The sequence below is a fragment of the Leucopleurus acutus genome (assembly GCF_964270905.1).
Source record: "Leucopleurus acutus genome assembly, chromosome: X".
NCBI lineage: Eukaryota > Metazoa > Chordata > Mammalia > Artiodactyla > Delphinidae > Leucopleurus > Leucopleurus acutus.
In genome coordinates this window covers 6,902,001-6,922,869 of record NC_139148.1, presented here as the reverse complement: position 1 = coordinate 6,922,869, position 20,869 = coordinate 6,902,001, and the positions used below count along the sequence as shown (strand labels likewise).

The 20,869-nt window shown below is 50.7% G+C and overlaps 1 protein-coding gene across 2 annotated transcripts in view; it reads right to left on the bottom strand.

Annotated features, from left to right (window-relative positions):
- Window positions 1-20,869, bottom strand: part of TBL1X (transducin beta like 1 X-linked) — a 228,298-nt gene that overhangs the window by 21,902 nt on the left and 185,527 nt on the right. For both annotated transcript variants that reach the window (XM_082864435.1, XM_082864436.1), the window contains exons 5-6: window positions 3,999-4,144; window positions 523-775 (exon numbers count right to left, since the gene is read on the bottom strand). In XM_082864435.1, the coding sequence (XP_082720561.1) occupies window positions 523-775; window positions 3,999-4,144 (399 nt within the window). The remainder of the gene's footprint in view (window positions 1-522; window positions 776-3,998; window positions 4,145-20,869) is intronic.

Below are 20,869 nucleotides of genomic sequence, written 5' to 3'. Positions count from 1 at the left end.
TCTGAGCTCAGACCCTGAAGCCGTCTCCGAGTTGATACGCCGCGTGTCAAAGTGCCGGCAGGCTCCCTGGGTAAAGATTCATGCTCTCCGACTTGTCTGCCGGACGCCTCAGGGCCATTACCTAACAGGGGCCCTGCTGCAACCACCAAACAAGACGGCACTTGCTGTCTGTGCCGGGTGCCCTGTCAGTGACCGTGAGCTCCGAGTGTCAGGTCAGAGTTCGTCCGCGAGGCCGGAGGCCGGCGCGGGGGCCTCCTTTTTGTGCCCGACAGTAATCACAAGGTGGAACAAATGAGTTCTCAGAGTAGCACAACCTCCTAAAGCTGAGAGAACGCTGCGTCCAAGGACCTCAGTGAGAAACCAGAGCGCGAAGCCCTCCTGGCCACAGAGCAAGGAAGCCCTAGACACTGCCGCATGCGCACCGCCCAGCAGGCGGGCCTGGAAGGGGTCTGCAGGACCTGCCCAGACTCAGAGACGAGGGAGAAGCTGCCGGAGCGCGAAGCTCTGGAGCCCCGCACTCACTTATCGCATGCGCTCCGTTCTCTTCCCCGTTCACCGTGGCCTCGCCGTTCTTTGGTGGGTTCTGCTGGGAAACGGCCGCCGGGGCCGCCGGGGCCGCCGGGGCCGCCGCCGCCGCCGCCGCGGCCGCCACGCTGGCCTGCTGCTGCGCCAGCTTCTCCCGGAAGGCCTGCTGCCGCGTCTGCACCACGTCGGGCATCACCGCGTCAATCAGGGACAGCGACTCTATCGGGCGGCCGTCGAACACCGTGCCGTCCTGCGGACAGAGCCCAGGCACAGATGTCAGCTCCCAGCGAGACGGGTGCGCGTCGGGGACAGACACGCAGGATCCCGGGAGCCGCGGGGCCCCCGAGCAGGCGGGGCCGGACCGGGCGTCCTGAGCCAGGGCAAGGGATCCCAGAGCGCGCAGGCGGGTAGGGGCCGGCAAGAGCGAGCGTCCATGGAGGGCCCGGTGTGCCTGCTGCTGCCAGAGGGCACCCAGCACTCGGTAAATACCAACCTGCATCCGGATACTTCCTGTCATGACAACAGGGCTACCCCTGACGCGCTGGTCCTCAACAGGGGGGCGATTTTACCCCCCGGGGGACATGTGGTCAAGTCCGGAGGCATTTCTGGTTGTCACGACCGTGGAGGTGCTCCTGGCGTCTAGCGGGTGGAGACCAGGGACGCTACTCCACACCCCCCAGGGCCCAGGACGGCCCCGTAGCAAGGAATGATCTGGCCCCCAAGTGTCAAGAGTGCCGAGGGTGGGAAACCCCGCCCAGGCGCTCTGACAGGTGTGGAACCGCTCCCCTTTGATAGGACAGACGTCTCTTCGGAGACCGCAGGCCCAAATCAGACATTCCCGCACCGCTCACGATATGATTCCTAACGCATCTGTCCGTCTGACGTACTAAAACACACACGTCTGCTACCATCTGAAATGACTTCCTGGGATCAGGGCACAGACTAACACGGCCATGATATTCTAACAACAGCATTGTTTAGTTACAATTCCTGTTTTCCGAACTTCCCTGGAGTCTCTGGCTTCCATAGATAAAGAAAACATTTCCATACACACTTAGCAACACAGGAGGGAGTTCTTTCCTTAGAAAGCGCTCCAAATATCACTCACACGAAACTCAGAGCCTCTCAGTGTGTCTACGGGACGTGCAAACACGTTTTAGCCTGTTTTCTCATAAATCAGGAAGAACTGAAGGACCTAAGTTTCAGCAACACAGCGTGTGAATGAAACATCACCCCAGCTGACTACAGGTTCCTATACAATACTTGAAAATCAGGGAAACAACATAAAATAACAGAGAACATGGGAAAAGGGAGCCAGTCACCTCACAGCTGCCCAGGTTCCAGCCGCGGAGGGGCCAGTGCTGACCAACTGGTCAGCCGGCTTCTACGTCACCTTCCTCCTTCGTACATTCAAGCCCCAAGTGGATGATGATTTTGCAAAAGGCTGTAACTGCCCAGGGTGACAAAAAACCTTCTAGTTTAAGCTCTAAAAGCACACTGTCTCACTTTTAACTACCCGAAACCTAAGTGACAAATGAGATGACCTTTCGTTCTCCTCTGGACACAATGGACTTTGAATTGCCAAGAGAGAGAAGGTATGGGGGCCTCTCCGCGGATGAAAGACGTGGAAACTGGGGCAGGGGGCCGCAGGGGCAGGGGGAAGGGAAATCCAATCTCACTCAGCATCACACAATCTGAGAGCCGGTGGGGCCTCTGGGGTCCTGTAACCCTATCCCCACACTTGTTTGTTTTGTGGAAAGAGAGACGCGACGGGGCCTCAAGTTGCTGGTGGAAGATCCCAGGCACCCAATGTAAGACAAGGAAAGAGGAGACTGCCCGTTGTTAGGCAAGAAAGAGCACAGGGTAGGCAGACACTCAGGTGTTTTTAAGGATGTGGGGTTTTGGAAAACAGCAGAGGAGTACACGTGACAGAACACAAGATACATTCCTTCCATAGTTTTAAAAGCTGAAGAGAAAGTGGAGTTAAATGCTATGCATAAGACAGGCTTGTGAGGCAGACGCAAGAGGGAAGAGATATGAGGACATATGTATATATATAACTGATTCGCTTTGTTATACAGCAGAAACTAACACACCATTGTAAAGTAATTATACTCCAATAAAGATGTTAAGAAAAGAAAAAAAAAAGACAGGCTTGTAAGGGTGAGAGCGGTTCAGAGGGAGAGGGGATGGAGGAAACTGGAAGAGTTCAGGAAGATCTTGGGCCCGAGGGTGGTGTGACCCGGGAAGGGGACATTTGGTGGTAAAGAGGGGCATGTGGGCAGTGGACGGCGTCAGCTGTGCAGGATGGACCGTGACAGGAGACGGGAAGTTGGGGCAGAGCAGCGTGCCAGACCGAGGTGGGAGAAACGAGGGCAGAAAGAAGGAGAGACGGCGAGAAGTGTGGTGAAAGTAAGAGGGGCTCAGACCGAGATGCAAGGGAGGCCTCGGACATCACAGGAGGCCCCGGGCATCTTCACAGTACGATCCCAAGAGCAAAACAGAACAGGGGAGACGGGCACTGTTTTCAACCAAAAGAGCCCATTTAAAAATTGGTATGAAGTTGGCCCAAGGACTCATCGTGCCCCAATCTATAAAGAGGGAGGGAACACTGTGCCCCAATCTATAAAGAGGGAGGGGACACAAACAAATTGGAGTGACTTAAATTTATAATTATGGATACAACTGCCCCCTTCCCCTGCAGCTCTTCAACGGGTAACAAAACCATCCCTTGGAATCCTCTCGAACACAACAGTCCTCATCTGTCCTCCGTGGTCTCTGGCTGTGCCCTCTGTCGGGTCCACACGAAGCAGATTCTAGGCAAATGTTTCCCAGGATCCCTCTTCGACTGAACTGCTCAAAATATTCCGGGGGGGGAGGGTGCACGTGCAAGGCCCACACCTGTCCTGAAGCACCCCTGACCCTTGAACAACACAGGTCTGAACTGGCAAGGTCCACTATACGTGGATTTTTTTTTTCTTCCAACACATTTACTACTACGTTTACCATCCGCGGCTGGTAGAATCCGCGGATGTGGAATCTGCGGATACAGGAGGGCCAACTGTGGGACCCGAGCACTACGGGTTTTGGTACCTGCGGCAGGTCGTGGAACCAATCCCCGGTGCATACCCAGGGATGAGCGTATAAAGCAGCTGCGGATCTGCTGCGTGTTTTTCCCATTTGGCAACGTAGTGTGACGTCAGTCCACAGCTGGCGATGTGCGCATGGATATGGAAAACGACACAACCACCTAAAGGGCCTCGGAAGATTGCTCCTTGGGTACAACAGAAGCGCCACCCCCCACTGAAGAAAGTATTTACCGCAAAGAGAGAAGGAACCCTAACCGACCGTGAGAGATGGCGGGGAACCGTGTGCTAAGGTGACGCGTCTTCCCAGCGCGCGCGCAATCCAGGGTGTGAGCGCGCACCATCCAGCGCGCGCGCGGCCTGGGCCCGCCCCGGGGGTGCACGTACCTCGTTGATGCTGATCTCGGCCTCCACATACTGCAGGCCCTTCTGCAGGATGGAGATGAGGGCAGCCGGCGGCACGAGAGTCCCATTGATGTTGGACTGGCTTATGTGGCTCTCGATACCGAACGTGAACGCCGAGTGCGAAAAACCTGCAGCAAGACAGGGAGGCCAGCGTTCCGTGAAGCCTGGACCAAGGGCGGAAGGCACAGCCACTGAGACCTAGCAGGCGGCACCGCTGATGTCAACGCGCTTAACAGCGGAAGGGACGTGGCCGGAGGATGCCCGGCCTGCGATGTGGAGTGTCGCGGGCAGGATCCGGCAGCGAGAGGGAGAGACGCAGAGCAAGGCAGCCCTCTGACTTGCGCGGGACGGGAAACAGCTGTAAAGGTAGAGCCCTTTCCGCGTTTTAAAAGCCAAACAGGCCCGTGTCGGCCCGGGTTCAAGGTTTCTGTTACAGCAGTCAGACCGCGGGGCTCTCGGCCTGGCTTGCAGGGCTCCTCCCAGAAGTTCAGGCTCACGTCTGCCTGCGCCCTCCCTGCAGTGCTCACGGCACGTGAATCTCACCACCAACTGTCCGAAGAAAAAGAGGTCGGTCTGGACTCAGTGGTGTGGCCTTGGGTCCTTTTACCGAAACACTGGGCGATCCCCTTGGCTAAGAGGTGCTGGGTTTCCCCCTTCCTCCCCTAGCACCCCTCAGCAAGTGCCTCTGTAGGAAGCTGCTGGCAACACTGGGCAAGTGAGAGGGGCTCGCAGGTAAGGTGTGGATGGAGCTGCCTGGAGGCAAACGTCGGGAGCAAACTCAGGACGGTGACTGCAGGTCGCAAACAATGCCTGTTTCAATAAAGGAGGGCACGGGGCAGGGTAGGGGGAGCTGCGGGGCCATGGGGGACAGGGCTGCGGGTCCGAGGCACAGGCTGCCTTTTGCTCTGTCAGACCCTCACCTGTGTGGGTCCCGGGCAGCCCACTCCCAAGGTGTCTCCGCCACGAGCGCCCTCCCATCACCCCTAGCTCATCCTACGTGCTGGCAGGTGGCTGGCGGGGGTCTCCCCGCCTCTCGAGCCACACTCACATTCATCAACCCAGCGGGCCCCCCGTCCTCCATCAGAGTCAACATCCTCAGTGCTTCTGCCTTTCGTTACCAAAACACAACCAGCCTTTGCAATGAACAAAACGCTCAGCAGATGGGAAGGTTTCCTCAGGCGAGAAGAGCTCTGTCTGCATCTGCGTCCCTTTCTCTCTCCAATCCCTGTTGCTCAGCCCACCTGCCGCTCGCGGCCTCATTATTAAGAATATATAAAACAGACACTTGATACTTATTTCAGGAGTAGCACCGTAGCTGCTGTTAACTTGTGTACATTTCTTTATGCACTGTAACCCCCTAAATTAGACTGCACAGGACAGCACCTCAGAGGCTCTCCCCGCACAGAGTCCCTCTGCTCTTACTCTCTGAAGGACATGAACAAACGCCCTTTGCAGTCAGCCTTCCCTTCTCCCTCTAACTTGTTTTCTCTCTCACTGCCCTCCGTTCCCCTACCCACTCCTGCCAAAACAGAACCACCCACCCCTGTGTTAACCAATGACTCTATCCCCCCGAGTCTCTGCCACCCTGTGGACGGTCTTAATCTCTAAGCTTTTATCACTCATTTTCCGGCAAGGGGTAGACTAGAAAAATCTGAGGTCAATGGATGGAGCAGGACCGAGTGGGTTCTTGGCTGGACTCCCCATCGCATGGGCTCATCCCTATATACTCCGGGCCACAATGGCTTCTCTCTCATAAGAATTCTTCCTGGGTGACAGCCCCGCCCACCTGGCTCCTACCATCTCTTCCATTCGTGTCTCCACCAGCTGATGGGACAGGACACTGGACTGAGAGCCATTTGTTATCCTCCTGGTATCTTCACAAGGTCTAGTGCTGGACTACACCCACCGCGGTAGTAATAAAATAACACCCGCCAGCCCTTACACGGTATACACTCTCTCAGTCAGGCATTGCTCCAAGGATTTCCTCCTAATTCCGTAACCCTCTGCAGTCATTCCCTCGTTCTCTTTTCTCCCTTTTACGGATCGGGTCCTGAGATCTCCCGAGGGTAACTGACAGACCCCAGTCACTAGCTCCAAACTCAGGCAGTAGGACACCAATCGCAGCCCACCACACAACTCCACCTAGAAACTTCTACAGAGTGTTCCACCAGAGCACAGCTTTGACTGTGACCAGGGCTCCTGACAAATACATCCCACTGACTGATGGAGCAGCTGTGGGAGAAAAGTCAAGCTTTTGGTGTATGTCTTAGTCCGTTACAGCTGCTATAACTAAACACCACACACTGGGTGGTGTCAGCAACAGACATTTATTTCTCACAGTTCCGGAGGCTGAAGTCCAAGATCAAGGTACTGGCAAATTCAGTGTCTGGTGAGAGCCCACTTCCTGGTCCACAGATGACTGTCTTTTCCCTGTAACCTCACAAGGTGGAAGGAGCAAGAGAGCTCCATGCGGCCTCTTAGAAGGGCACCAATCCCATTCACGAGGGCCCCATCCCCATGACCTAATCACCTCCTAAAGTCTCTGCCTCCAAATATCACACTGGGGATTATGCTTCAGCATATGTATTTGTGTGTGTGTGTGTGTGTGTGTGTGTGTGTGTGTGTGTGTGTGTGTGTGTGTTCGGAAGGGAAATACAAAATTCAGTCTACAGAAGTATTATTTCATTCATCTGCTCACCCACTCATTTATTCCCTCAAGTAACACAGGGCCATAAAAATGCTACTTTTTTTTTGAATTTTATTTTATTGATTTTTTAATACAGCAGGTTCTTATTAGTTATCCATTTTATACATATTAGTGTATCCATGTCAGTCCCAATCTCTTAATTAATCACACCACCACCCCTGCCACTTTCCCCCCTTGAGGTCCATACATTTGTTCTCTACATCTATGGCTCTATTTCTGCCATGCAAACCGGTTCATCTGTACCATTTTCTAGGTTCCACATATATGTGTTAATAATATAGGATATTTGTTAGCAATGCTACTTAAGTCACATGAAACACAGCAGATTCTGACTACCTTACCACCTTTAATCAAACCTGGGCACTCTGTGTCCATTATCTCAATCTTCAGAGCAGCTGTTCAGAGTTGGTGTTTCTGTTTTCCACATGAGAAGGACACATGCTGGAGAAATAAGATAACCTGTCCAAGGTCCATACATGTGATGAGAGGCTGAACTAGAATTTCAACTCTAGACTACGTGACTCCAAGGTTCACCTTGTTAACCTTACTTACTCTGAGACCCACGGGCACAGGAACCAAAATTCTTAAATTCTCCAGGTGGATGCCAAGTCCATTCCCAGCTGGACCCCCAGCAGCCACAGATACAGTGCAGGCAACTTGAAAGGAACTGGGTGCAAACCCACTTCTGAGCCAAGACTTGAATACGTCCTTGACTGCTCTCTTTATCTGGGTTGGGTATATAGTTTGGTTGCATAACTTTCTTATCTCTCCCCGTGATACTGCTCTTCCAAGTAGATTCCATTTCTAGAACATGTTGATGACGATACTCAGTGAAGGACGGCTGAAAGAAGGGGATGGAGCACTGAAGACGAATGGGGGTGTGTGTGTGAGTCTGAGGCTTCTGCAAAGAGGAGGGCTGAAAGCCATCTGCTAGAAGGAATGTCCCCCCACTAAAGCAAAATGATGACTAAGGAGGATAAAGCTCTATAAGGGAACCATGACCTTGAACACTTGGGTCCGCTATTGGAGATGACAGTAAATCATGACTGGAAGCTAGGTTATCTTCAAACCCTTGCTGTAATGTTCCATGTCACTTCTGAAAAGAGTCCTCCTATCTGTTTAAATTTACATTAGCTGCATTTCTTTGGACAGATCTGTGTGTGGCCTCCAAATCAATGGTTGCTTTCAGTCCATTTGTTTTTGAGACTTTCTTCTTGATTTCTGGCCAACCAGATTTCATCAAGGCAAGTGGGAGGGCCAGGCAGACAAAGTGTCAGGAGTCCTGGGTTCCGTCCTCGCTCAGCCACACAGGACCTGAGGGTCTGCGCCAGGCCACTTCACTGGGCTGGGCCTCCGTTTCCTCTACTACCATGCGGGGCTAAGGAGTACCTCAAGGAGCTGAAGGGAGCATCAGAGGCGAGAGCAGCAGGAACACAGAGACTTTTTCTAGTTTAAATTTATTTTTAATTGAAGTCTAGCTGATTTACAATGCTGTGTTAGTTTCTGCTGTACAGCAAAGTGGTTCCATTATACATACACACATTCTTTTTCATATTCTCTCCCATTATGGTTTATCACAAGATTTTTAAAAAAAATTTTATTGAAGGATAGCTGACTTACAATGTTGTGTTAGTTTCTTCTGTACAGCAAAGTGACTCAGTTATACATGTATATATTCTTTTCCATTGTGATCTGTCACAGAACATTAAATAGAGTTCCCTGTACTACACCTTGTTGTTTATCCATTCTACATATAATAGTCTGCATCTCCTAATCCCAAATTCCCACTCAATCCCTTCCCCACCCTCCACCTTGGCAACCACAAGTCTGTTCTCTATGTCTGTGAGTCTGTTTCTGTTTTGTAGATGGGTTCATTTGTGTCATATTTTAGATTCCACATAGAAGTGATATCATATGGTATTTGTCTTTCTGTGTCTGACTCACTTCACTTAGTATAATCATCTCTAGGTCCATCCATGTTGCTGCAAATGGCATTACTTCATTCTTTTTTATGGCTGGGTAGTAAGTAATCCATCGTATATATGTACCACATCTTCTTTAGCCCATTCATCTGTCGATGGACATTTACATGGTTTCCACAGATGCTTTTTTTTTTTTTTTTTTTGCGGTACGCGGGCCTCTCACTGCTGTGGCCTCTCCCGTTGTGGAGCACAGGCTCCGGACGCACAGGCTCAGCGGCCATGGCTCACGGGCCCAGCCGCTCCGTGGCACGTGGGATCCTCCCGGACCGGGGCACGAACCTGTGTCCCCTGCATCAGCAGGCAGACTCTCAACCACTGCGCCACCAGGGAAGCCCCCGCAGATGCTTTTTAATCTAGATAGAAGACCATGAACTAGTGGAAACATCCCTTTTCCATGTTGCCTTGTCCATGCAATGAGGACAACTGATGTCGTTAGGGTACTTCCCGGTTCTGGAATTCATTCACCGTGGAACAGGGGGACGTCCTCAGCCTCTGTCGGGGAGGCCTGCTTGAGCAGTTCCTCTTAGGTCACGGTTGCTGCCCTGTGCCAAGGTGCCGTGTAATGCGCCACCTTGGAAGACTGGCATCTCCACGAAGGATGCCCCTGTGTTGGGGGTGGCCAGCCTCCATATGCCACCAGCAGCGCCCCACCCCTCCCAACGAGACTCCAGGGCTAATGAGCATATTCGTTTTCAGTCTGCCAGTGCTATGACTTGTGTGCCTTACGCCTCCTCAGCTGTCCCCCAGCTTTCAGTGCATCCCTTCTTCTCCCCAACAAGGCACTGGGAGGAACAGAGAACCGGATGTCAGTGACAGAGGTGGAAATGCTCAGAGCTGCTCAATGGCAGGTGTGGAAGTTGGTAAAAAGGGGCAGAATGCAGAGCTGGGTGGCACCTTGATGAAAGATTCCTGGCACGGCTCCGTGTGAGCGTCCTTGCTGTCCACTGCGCGGGCAGCCTGGAGCGGCCACTGAAGCCCGCAGACTTGCCTCCTGCTAAGCAAGAGGCATCCCCGATGAATCTCTCCTCAGGAAGGTTTCTCAGCTGTGGCATGACTGACATTTGGGCCAAACCATCCTTCGTTGGGCCAAGGAGCTGGAAGGGGCTGTCCTGTGCACTGTAGATGTTTAGCAGCATCCCTGGTCTCTACAAACCATCCTTCGTTGGGCCGGGGAGCTGGAAGGGGCTGTCCTGTGCACTGTAGATGTTTAGTGGCATCCGGGGCGCTGTCCTGTGCACTGTAGATGTTTAGCAGCATCCGGGGCGCCGTCCTGTGCACTGTAGATGTTTAGCGGCATCCGGGGCGCCGTCCTGTGCACTGTAGATGTTTAGCAGCATCCGGGGCGCTGTCCTGTGCACTGTAGATGTTTAGCAGCATCCCTGGGCTCTACAAACCATCCTTCGTTGGGCCGGGGAGCTGGAAGGGGCCGTCCTGTGCACTGTAGATGTTTAGCAGCATCCGGGGCGCCGTCCTGTGCACTGTAGATGTTTAGCAGCATCCGGGGCGCCGTCCTGTGCACTGTAGATGTTTAGCAGCATCCGGGGCACCGTCCTGTGCACTGTAGATGTTTAGCAGCATCCGGGGCGCCGTCCTGTGCACTGTAGATGTTTAGTCCTGTGCACTGTACATGTTTAGTAGCATCCCTGGTCTCTACATGGTAGATTTTTTTTTTTGGCTGCACCGTGCTGCGTGCAGGATCTTAGTTCCCCAACCAGGGGACGGAACCTGCAGCCACGGAGGTGAAAGTGCCGATTCCTGACCACTGGACCGCCAGGGAAGTCCCTCTACACACTAGATGCTAGTAGCAAGCCTCCTCTCGGCCATGACAACCAAAAAGGTCTACAGATATTGCCTAACTCACCCTAACCATGGCAGACAACCAATGGCCCAGAGGAAGCACACCCCCCGAAAGGACACAATCCACAGGTCTAGTCTACTCACACTTCTGCTGCATTTATAAACACCGTGGGTGGACTGCTGCCGTCGAAAAGCGCGTGACAGAATTCAGATGACACACGGTAACGGCGGATAACCAGACGAAGTGAAGATACTTCCGAGGAGAAAAAAGGGTATCATCATGATAAACTGGGAAAGGTTTAACGCAAGCACTACGTTTTTTATAAAGCACAGTAAGACCTTCAAGAGTAACTAATCTGAAAAGATACCTGCACCCCGACGTCCACTGCAGCACTATTCACAACAGCCAAGGCCTGGAAGCAACCCAAGCGCCCATCAGTAGATGAATGGATAGAGAAGATGCGGTGTGCACACAGTGAGACACACTAATGCCATTGGTAGCAACATGGATGGCCCTAGAGATGATCACACCAAGGTAAGTAAATCAGCAGAGACAAATACCATATGATATCACTTGTATGTGGAATCTAAAAAAATAGTACAAATGAACCTATTTACAAAACAGAAAGAGACTCACAGACATAGAAAACAAACTGATGGCTACCAAAGGGGAAGGTGGGGAGGGCTAAATTAGGAGTATGGGACTAACAGATACACACTACTATACATCACATAGATAACCAACAAGGATTTACTGTAGAGCACAGGGAACTATAGTCAATATCTTGTAATAAATTATAATGGAATCGAATTTTTTAAAAGAATATATATACATATCTATGTAGATATATATACCTCTCTCTACACGTATCAAATCACTTTGCTGTATACCTGAAACGAACACAATATCGTAAATCAACTATACTTCAATAAAAACAGTAAATTAAACAAAAAAAGATCTTGAAGAGTAAAATCCTTCCCATTTAGGGTGAAAGGTGCTACCATCTCATGAGAGAGGAAAACAGCAGGTGAGTGAAGGTGCTTCACCCAACTAGGCAATAAAAACAGATTTAAAACAAACTAGGTACATGCTTTGTTTAATGCAAAACCACTAAGCCACACCTCTTTCACAAATGGCTTCCCAAACCATTCAAGTCGTGCAGTGAACCATCCTGCCCCATTAATGTTGGCCTGATTCATCAGCAAAGCCTGCTAAATGATCACTCACGGCCCTTAGACACACTGCTTATTCGGCAGAGAAAAGCAGACACGGAATACTTAGGCAGCTGTGCCGTTGGTTCTGCATCTTCAGCTGGAACAAATACCAAGGGCACCGATTTGAGGCACTAAAACGCAGAACCTTTATGAAGTACTTAATGGACTTTATACTTGGAATACTGACAGCTATCCAAGGCCAATGGGCACGATACGAAAATTACTTAGATCAGGGATAGGCAAGCTGAGGCCCACGCTGCCTGTGCCTAGAAATAAAGTTTGACTGGAACACAGCCACGCACATGAGTTGATATATTGCCTACAGCTCCTTTCACACTACGATGGCAGAGCTGAGTAGCTGCAACAGAGCTAGTACGGCCAACAAAGCCCAAGATATTTACCATCTACTCCTCTATAGGAAAAGCGTGCCAACTTGATTACTGTATATATACATATAGATAGACAGATATACACACACACACACGTAGATAAATGTATGTATACATATAGATAGATATACACACACGTAGATATATGTATGTATACATATAGATAGATATACACACACGTAGATATATGTATGTATACATATAGATATACACACACACGTAGATATACGTATGTATACATATAGATATATACACACGTAGATATATGTATGTATACATATAGATACACACACACGTAGATATATGCATGTATACATATAGATATACACACACACACGTAGATATATGTATGTATACATATAGATATACAGACACACACACACGTAGATATATGCATGTATACATACATGTGTACACACACACGGACCACACAAAAGCAGATGTCATGGCCTCCCATATGTGCTCTTTCATTTCTTTCTGCTGCGGACTGAATGTCTGTCTCCCCCAAATTCATATGTTGACACCCACCCTCCTAAGGTGATGGTATTAGGTGGCGGGGCCTTGGGAGGCGGTGAGGTCATGAGGGCAGAGTCCTCATGAATGGGATTGGTCCTTATATCAACACGAGCAGGAACTCCCAGTTATCTCTGTAGGAGTAAATATAACTTTCTTCCCAGAGCACTTTGCGGGGCTGTCAGGGGGTCCCACCGAACCTGCCGGCACCCAGGACTTCTCAGCCTCCAGAGCGACGAGAAACAAGCGTGTGTGCTTATAAGCCACTCAGTCTGCAGTGCTCTGTTACAGCAGCCCAAAGGCACTAAGACTCTCCTCCTGCTCTGTCTGATGAACAGTGGTAACAACGGCAGCAGCCTGGCAGCCGACATTTACTCCGTGCTTCCTCTGTGTCCGGCAGCAGCGTTCAGGCTTTCCAGGTGCTACTTGATGGGACACAGAACTACCACAGTAACCTGGCTGATGCCCCACAAGGAACCTAGGACTTACTCTCCTTCCCAAAAGCAGTGAGGAGCCTGCAGGCCTGGGAATAGCCCTCGAGGCCTCTCATTCCCTGTGTTGTTTTTGTTTTTGTTTTTTAATTTTATTAATTTATTTATTTTTGGCCGTGTTGGGTCTTCGTTTCTGTGCGAGGGCTTTCTCTAGTTGTGGTGAGCGGGGGCCACTCTTCATCGTGGTGCGTGGGCCTCTCACTGTCGCGGCCTCTCTTGTTGCGGAGCACAGGCTCCAGATGCGCAGGCTCAGTAGTTGTGGCTCATGGGCCTAGTTGCTCCGCGGCATGTGGGATCCTCCCAGACCAGGGCTCGAACCCGTGTCCACTGCACTGGCAGGCAGATTCTCAACCACTGCGCCACCTGTTTTAAGCCTGGCCTTATCTCACTGCTTCTCCAGGCTGCTTTTGCTAGAAGCACACACCTGCCTTCCTGCAGGATGGCTCTGCTTGTACTCTGCTCTCTTGGTCCAGAACAGTGGTTTGTGCTTTTCAAGCGAGGGCCATTCCATCTGCCAGAGGAAGGTGCTGGGCAGTACCTGGAAACATCTTTGCTCATCACCAGGGGCTGTGTGTGTGTGTGTGTGCTGCCGGCTAGCAGGTAGAGACCAGGGAGGCTGCTAAACACCTACCATGCACAGGACAGCTCTCCAAGCCAAAGAACGATCCAGCCTCGAAGCCAGTGGGGTCAGGCTGGGCGACCCTGCCGCTCAATTCCCTCTCCCTTACCGCTGAGACCTCTCGGTCCCCAGGCCTGTGGCCGCGCGTCCTTGCTCTTTGTCCTCTCGCTAGGAGACGGCCGCTCTCTGCTCCCAGCTCCCGCGGCAGCCTCCCCGTTCCTCCATCTTGCCGTGGTGCAGCGCGCAGCACCCTCTTTATCCCCATTTGTCTCCCAGCGCCTGAGAAGGCTGACGACGCTCCCTGAGGGCAGGAAGCCCATCGGGATTCATCTGGTAACACAGAGCGCCTTCCTCAGTACAGCAGCTGGGGCTGCAGATGGATTGGTAGAGTGGCTGAGAGACACTGGTGAAGCTGATGTAGACGAAGGGGGTGAGAAACTGAATAAAACTGAGTCCTTATTGTTTTCAGAATGAAAGACTAGGAAGAAGTACAAGAATGAAGGATTTAGGTGCAACGGCATAACAGAGGGAAAACAGCTTTTATTTTTTATAACATCTTTATTGGAGTATAATTGCTTTACAACGGTGTGTTAATTTCTGCTGTATAACAAAGTGAATCAGCTATACATATACACATGTCCCCATATCTCCTCCCTCTTGCGTCTCCCTCCCTCCCTCCCTATCCCACCCCTCTAGGTGGCCACAAAGCAACGAGTTGATCTCCCTGTGCCATGCGACTGCTTCCCACTAGCTATCTATTTTACATTTGGTAGTGTATATATGTCCATGCCACTCTCTCACTTCGTCCCAGCTTACCCTTCCCCCTCCCTGTGCCCTCAAGTCCATTCTCTACGTCGGCGTCTTTATTCCTGTCCTGCCCCTGGGTTCTTCAGAACCATTTTTTTTTCCTAGATTCCATATATACCTGTTAGCATACGGTATTTGTATTTCTCTTTCTGACTTACTTCACTCTGTATGACACTCTCTAGGCCCATCCACCTCACTACAAATAACTCAGTTTCGGGAAACCAGCTTTTAGATGAAGATGTCATACAAGCAACAGTCTCAAAACACCAAAGAGAGCTCTTGGCCATATGTCTATTCCAGAATTAAAAACCCATCACGTTATTTGAGAATAATAATAGTTAATCATAAAGGTAATGATATTAAGTGCTTATTATGTGTATCAGCCCTTTTCATGAATTAGGTTAGCGAGTTGGCAACAACCTATGATTCAGTCTTAATAAATCCCTATTACAGATGGGGAAATTGAGTCACAGAGCAGTTAAAAGTGATTTCCCCGAGGGCACACAGCTAGCAAGTGGCCATCTGATCTCTGAGTCCATTCTCTTAACCCACACACCAGACACTACTAAAAGTTGTTTAGAAACCTCTGAATGATTCAAAATGGTATCCTTTTTAAAAAGAGGAAGAAAATCATCTCATCAGTTAATACCATTTATATTTCAAATTTCAACAAAATAAGTTGCAAACAAGGCCTACGTTGCAGAAACTAGACAGATGCTTTCCAGGTTAAAGAGGCAAACAAAGACGAAGTGTATGAAGAAAACTATATGAGGAACAAGAGACAGCAAAGTCAGACGCAGTGGTGCAGGAGTTTGCTACTGTTCCTTTACGCGGGCCTCTCACTGCCGCGGCCTCTCCCGTCGCGGAGCACAGGCTCCGGACGCGCAGGCGCAGCGGCCAGGGCTCACGGGCCCAGCCGCTTCGCGGCACGTGGGATCCTCCCGGACCGGGGCACGAACCCGCGCCCCCTGCGTCGGCAGGCGGACTCTCAACCACTGCGCCACCAGGGAAGCCCTGGTACTGTTTCTTTTTGTTCACAGAGAGAACACACTTCACCCATGTGCTCCGAGGCCCGGGCCTGCCCTCACTTGCTTCCCCGGCTTCCTTTTCTGACCAACAAACAGGTGGAATTAGGCGATCTCCGAGGTCCCTTTCAATTCTAAAATTCTAGGCAGAGGAAAAAATGACCTTATCGTCCCAATCAAACCCACGGGATTTTAATTTATGGAGGTGAGTGAGTGATGACACGGAGAGATGAAGGCCACGGAAAGAAGAAGCCATTACTTACAACTCCAGTGGGAAGCGGCCACGCCAGGCCACCAGGGCCACAAGAAACCTTATCACATGCAGAGACCAGACGCCAAGAAACAGAGAGAGGAACCGGGACCACGGCTTTATGAACATAACGGAGGGTGGGGAGCTTGGTGGGGGTGCCCCCGACTGGACAGGAAGTGAAAGCACACATGTGAGAGTCTGTGCATGGGGGGACTGTAATACAATTTCCACATGCCTGCAAAAGCCACCTCGAGAGAGAGAGAGAGAGGTCAATGGCTCTGGCCGTCGCTCCAGCCCTAAGATTAATGACCACCAAGCAGCCACTGGTCAACACACTCATCCAGTCCAACTGGCCACTGGGATTTGACAATGGGGTCATTCTGAAAACGAAACTGTGGACTGCTAAGGAATACGTAGCACTTCCTTACTTCTGTAACATCCCTGGACACGGCGCAGTCAGCACAGCTTCTCCTCTGGCAGTACTTCCCGGATCACAAAGTTTTCTCTAACAGCACTGCAGCTGCCTGCAAAGCGGCCCGCCTTCCTCTTGGGGGGCGAGGAGGGTGGGGGACCGGATGACTCAGGTGTGCGGGTGGGGACAGTACTGATAAAAATAAAGACGGGAGAGAGGCTGAGGGTGGTCCAGAGCGAGCTGGACCAAATAAATCAAACAGAGGAACACACACACACACACAGACACGCACACATGCACACACACGGAGTGAGAAGATGTAAACAGAAAAGGCGGGAGAATAAGAAATCATACCCTCATCTCTGGGGGCTGATGTATTATCAGTTCACTTCTTCTTTTTGGAAGTGATGGATTCGTCTCACCAGAGGATTACGTTTTCTGCCCGGGCAGCAATTTATAACCGTAAACTCTAGTTCTACCCATGGTAAGAAGCACAAACATATGCTGAGAGTTCTTTTTGATTTTTCAGTCTACATCACTACACATGTTCATGACAACTCTACACTTCAATGTGTTTATCTTAAAAAAAAAAAAAAAAATCCCCGAGACCCAGCTCTCCCGTACTGTCCCAATTCTCCAGTATCTTGCTGGAGAAAAAACCGAGTGCAGGGAGGTGGCTTTCTGAGCCGCAGACCTGTTCTCACTGACCTGCCGTAACGCGGAATTCAGCGTAAAATGGGACTGCTTGGATGGCGCCCAGAAGAAATACCAGGAGGACCTCGTTAAAAACAGGGCTTCACTTCTAACATCTGGCCTGGACCCCAGGGGTGGCGGCGGAGAGCAGCTTGGGCTGCTGGCTGTTGCAGACCTCGCACCCCTGCCAAGACTTGTAACATCCGCTAAACCTGGGAGGCCTCCAGGAGGAGAGAGCACGAGTCAGGTTGTAAACCAAGGGTGCTACTTCCTCCTGGGGCCACAGCTGGCCGGGGGGGGCGGCAGCTCCGCGAGGGGCGCCGGGGAGGCGGCCGCCTGCCCCCACAAGCTCACCCAGACCTCAGCTCCCGCTTCCGGCCGCCGCTCGGAGAAGCCTCGCTCGGAGCCCGCCCCTTCTGGAACCGTGGCCGCAACGGCTTTGAACCCTCGTGAACTCTGCTATTCGTTGACTGGGAAAGTCGAGCACGACTGCCAAACCGGAGATTTACAACGGACAGCACGGTTAAAAACTACAATTAACATAGGACTTGGGGGAAAAACAGAGAAACCAAGTTGGAGGAGAGAGGGAATAAGTCAAGCATTATATGCTCGACACAAGTGCTGTTCTCACACGGGGGATTTCCTCCAGTCCGCTTGCCCTACGCAAAGTAATTTTTACGTGTAACTCTTGGGGTCCTAGAATTCCGCACCCGTGTTCTTTCTAACCTAACACAATACGAGCATTTCCCCCGGCTGCTAATTGGTCTCAACAGTCACCATTTTGGTTGAGTCTCTGTTTTCACTGCGAGTCATCCCTGACTTACACACACGGCCTCCAGATTTACTTTCAAAGACTAATCAGTGGCTTCCCACTGGACAGCCTGGCCTTCCTGTGCTGCTGACCCAGCGTCCCAGTACTTCCTTCCTTCCCCTCCCGTCCCGTATCCTTTGTTCCCCTCGCCAAGATGGTTCCTCCTCCATAAACACGCGGGGCTTTGCTGAGCCTCCCAGCACGAACTCTGGCTCTTGGTTTTGGTTGAAATGCTCTCGTTCCTCCTTTGCCTGAAGAGTTCTAGCTCAAGTGCCTCCTGCTCTCTGTACCCTCCCCTGTGGTCCTCTGCGAACTCCTCCAACCTCACTTTTATCAGCCTCTGTGTCACACGCCTCTTTAATATCTGTGACACCCTCTAGGTGGGGAGGAAAAGACTTCCCCCTCCCATCTGTCCTTCCAACCCCAGCACCTAGGGCAGTGCCACCACTCAACAGACAAGCCAGCGAGAGACAGGTAGAGACCTGCAAACCACGACAACTGCTTTATTCGTGCATATCAAGGATTACCGGATGGCATCCCTACCTCTGACAGTACCTAAAACAATTTTACGTAGCACAGGGCCAAATCTTTTAAAGTCAAAGTTATTTACTTTAATGTGCCTCATGCAAGTACAATTAATAGATGTATTTGAAAATTTAGGATAAAGTAACTGCTTCAATTTAAGGAAAAATGTTAATAAATATTAACAAAATACTTTTAGGTAGAAGCAAAAATGATGTAGACAGTACAAGAGAACTGAGGATGGGAAATACATGTGTCGACAGAGGAGGGCAACAGAAGTGTCCAAAAGACAAGGAAGTAATCAATACTCACTATACACACATGGGGGCAGCAGGGGCGTCCAGGTTCCCTGCATGGGAAGAAACTCCTACATTCCATTAGTAGGCTTGGACAGGAGTCTGCAAACTATATCCTCTGAGCCAAATCTGTTCCCTTGCCTGTTTTTGCAAATAAAGTTTTACTGAAACACAGCTACTCTCATGTGTCTATGTCTTTTTTTTTTTTTTTTTTTTTTTTTTTTTGCGGTACGAGGGCCTCTCACTGTTGTGGCCTCTCCCTTTGTGGAGCACAGGCTCCGGACGCGCAGGCTCAGCGGCCATGGCTCACGGGCCCAGCCGCTCCGCAGCATGTGGGATCTTCCCAGAATGGGGCACGAACCCGTGTCCCCTGCATCAGCAGGCGGACTCTCAACCACTGCGCCACCAGGGAAGCCCATGGCTATGTATTTTTGGTGGCTGCTTTCGCACTACAAAGACAGAAATGACTGGTTGTGACAGAGATGAAAATACTTACTATCTTTTACAGAAAGATTTCTCTAACTAATCCAGGGGAGAGACCTAAACTAGGTGATGGGACCAACAGGTGCTTAGGAAAGCAGTTTCTGATCCCTCAACTTGTTTTATGAGGCCACTATAACCCTAAGATCCAAACATGATGAGGAAATCCAAAAAGGAACACCACAGCCTAGCTTCTTTTGGTAAAATACACTCAAATATTCCAGACACAGAACAAACGGAATTCAGTGATATATATGAAGAGGACAAAATGTCCGGGCCAAGTGAAGTTTATTCCAGGAATGCAGGCTTTAATGTCGAAAGATAAATCAACAATTTCACCACGTTAAGAGTCAAGAAAGGGCTTCCCTGGTGGCGCAGTGGTTAAGAATCCACCTGCCAATGCAGGGGACACGGGTTCGAGCCCTGGTCCGGGAAGTTCCCTCATGCCGCGGAGCAACGAAGCCCGTGCGCCACAACTACTGAGCCTGTGCTCTAGAGCCCGCAAGCCACAACTACCGAAACCCGTGTGCCTAGAGCCCATGCTCCGCAACAAGCAACCGCGACGAGAAGCCCACGCACCGCAACCAAGAGTAGCCCCTGCTCGCCACAGCTAGAGAAAGCCCGCGCGCAGCAACAAAGACCCAAGGCAGCCCAAAATAAATAAATTAAAAAAAAAAAAAAGAGTCCAGAAAAATCACTTAAGTGTAAGGTTCCAGAGCTAGATGGCCTGCTGTGAATCCTAGCTCTACGACTTCCTGGCAGTGTGACCCAGGCAAGTGGCTACCTTCTCAACGCCTTGGGTTTCTCATCTGTCAATGATAGCGGCAGCTGCACCTCCTTCTTAGGGGTAATGGTTTTATCGGTCAAGTACTTAGAATCATGCCTGGCACACAGCACGTGCTCGACAAGTGGGTGCCACTGTCACTAAGGCAAAGCAGTGACAATGGGGAAAGAGGTGGCACTGACAAGATACGGGGAGTACCCAGCTGATGGAGACAGTAGGAAAGATATTATGGAGAAGGAATATTTGAACAGGATTCTGATGTTTTCATATTAAACCACGACACGATTATGGGACAGAGGAAGTTTTTCTTTGCCAGGGAGGGACAGTGGTCAGGAAATGGCAATGGTATTAAGTGTGGAATTATGTTAAAGAATGCTTGGGAGATATACAGCCAAAACAGCAGTATGGAAGGCAACAGAGCGGCTGGAGGTAGATTACAAGACTGGGGGATCAGAGGGGTTAGGGATGGACCCCCACACTGGGGAATCAGAGAGGTGAGGGATGGACACCTAGACTGGGGGTGAGTAGAGAGGCTAGGGATGGACCCCCAGACTGGGGGATCAGAGAGGTGAGGGATGGATACCTAGACTGGGGGTGAGTAGAGAGGCTAGGGATGGACCCCCAGACTGGGGGATCAGAGAGGTCAGGGATGGACACCTAGACTGGGGGACCAGTTAGCTTAGGGATGGACCCCCAGATTGGGGGATCAGAGAGGTTAGGGATGGACACCTAGACTGGGGGTGAGTAGAGAGGCTAGGATGGACACCTAGACTTGCAGAAGGAACAGCACACTGGCCACATAGACATGGGAGAGAAAGAAAAGGATGTCACCTTGGGGACAATGGCATTTAAGAAGTGGGTGGTGGAGACATCAGTAGAGCAACATATAGAAACTTGGGAGAAAAAGGACAGTGTTGTGTCTGACAGTCCAGATGACTGGCTCTTCAGTCTGGAAGGAAGAAAGGGAACTGAAATTGGCAGGAAATAAAATAAATCAAAGCCGGACACTTTTAAAGTCACATTAGAATTTCAGAGCAGGCGGATCTTAAATGTAATGGTG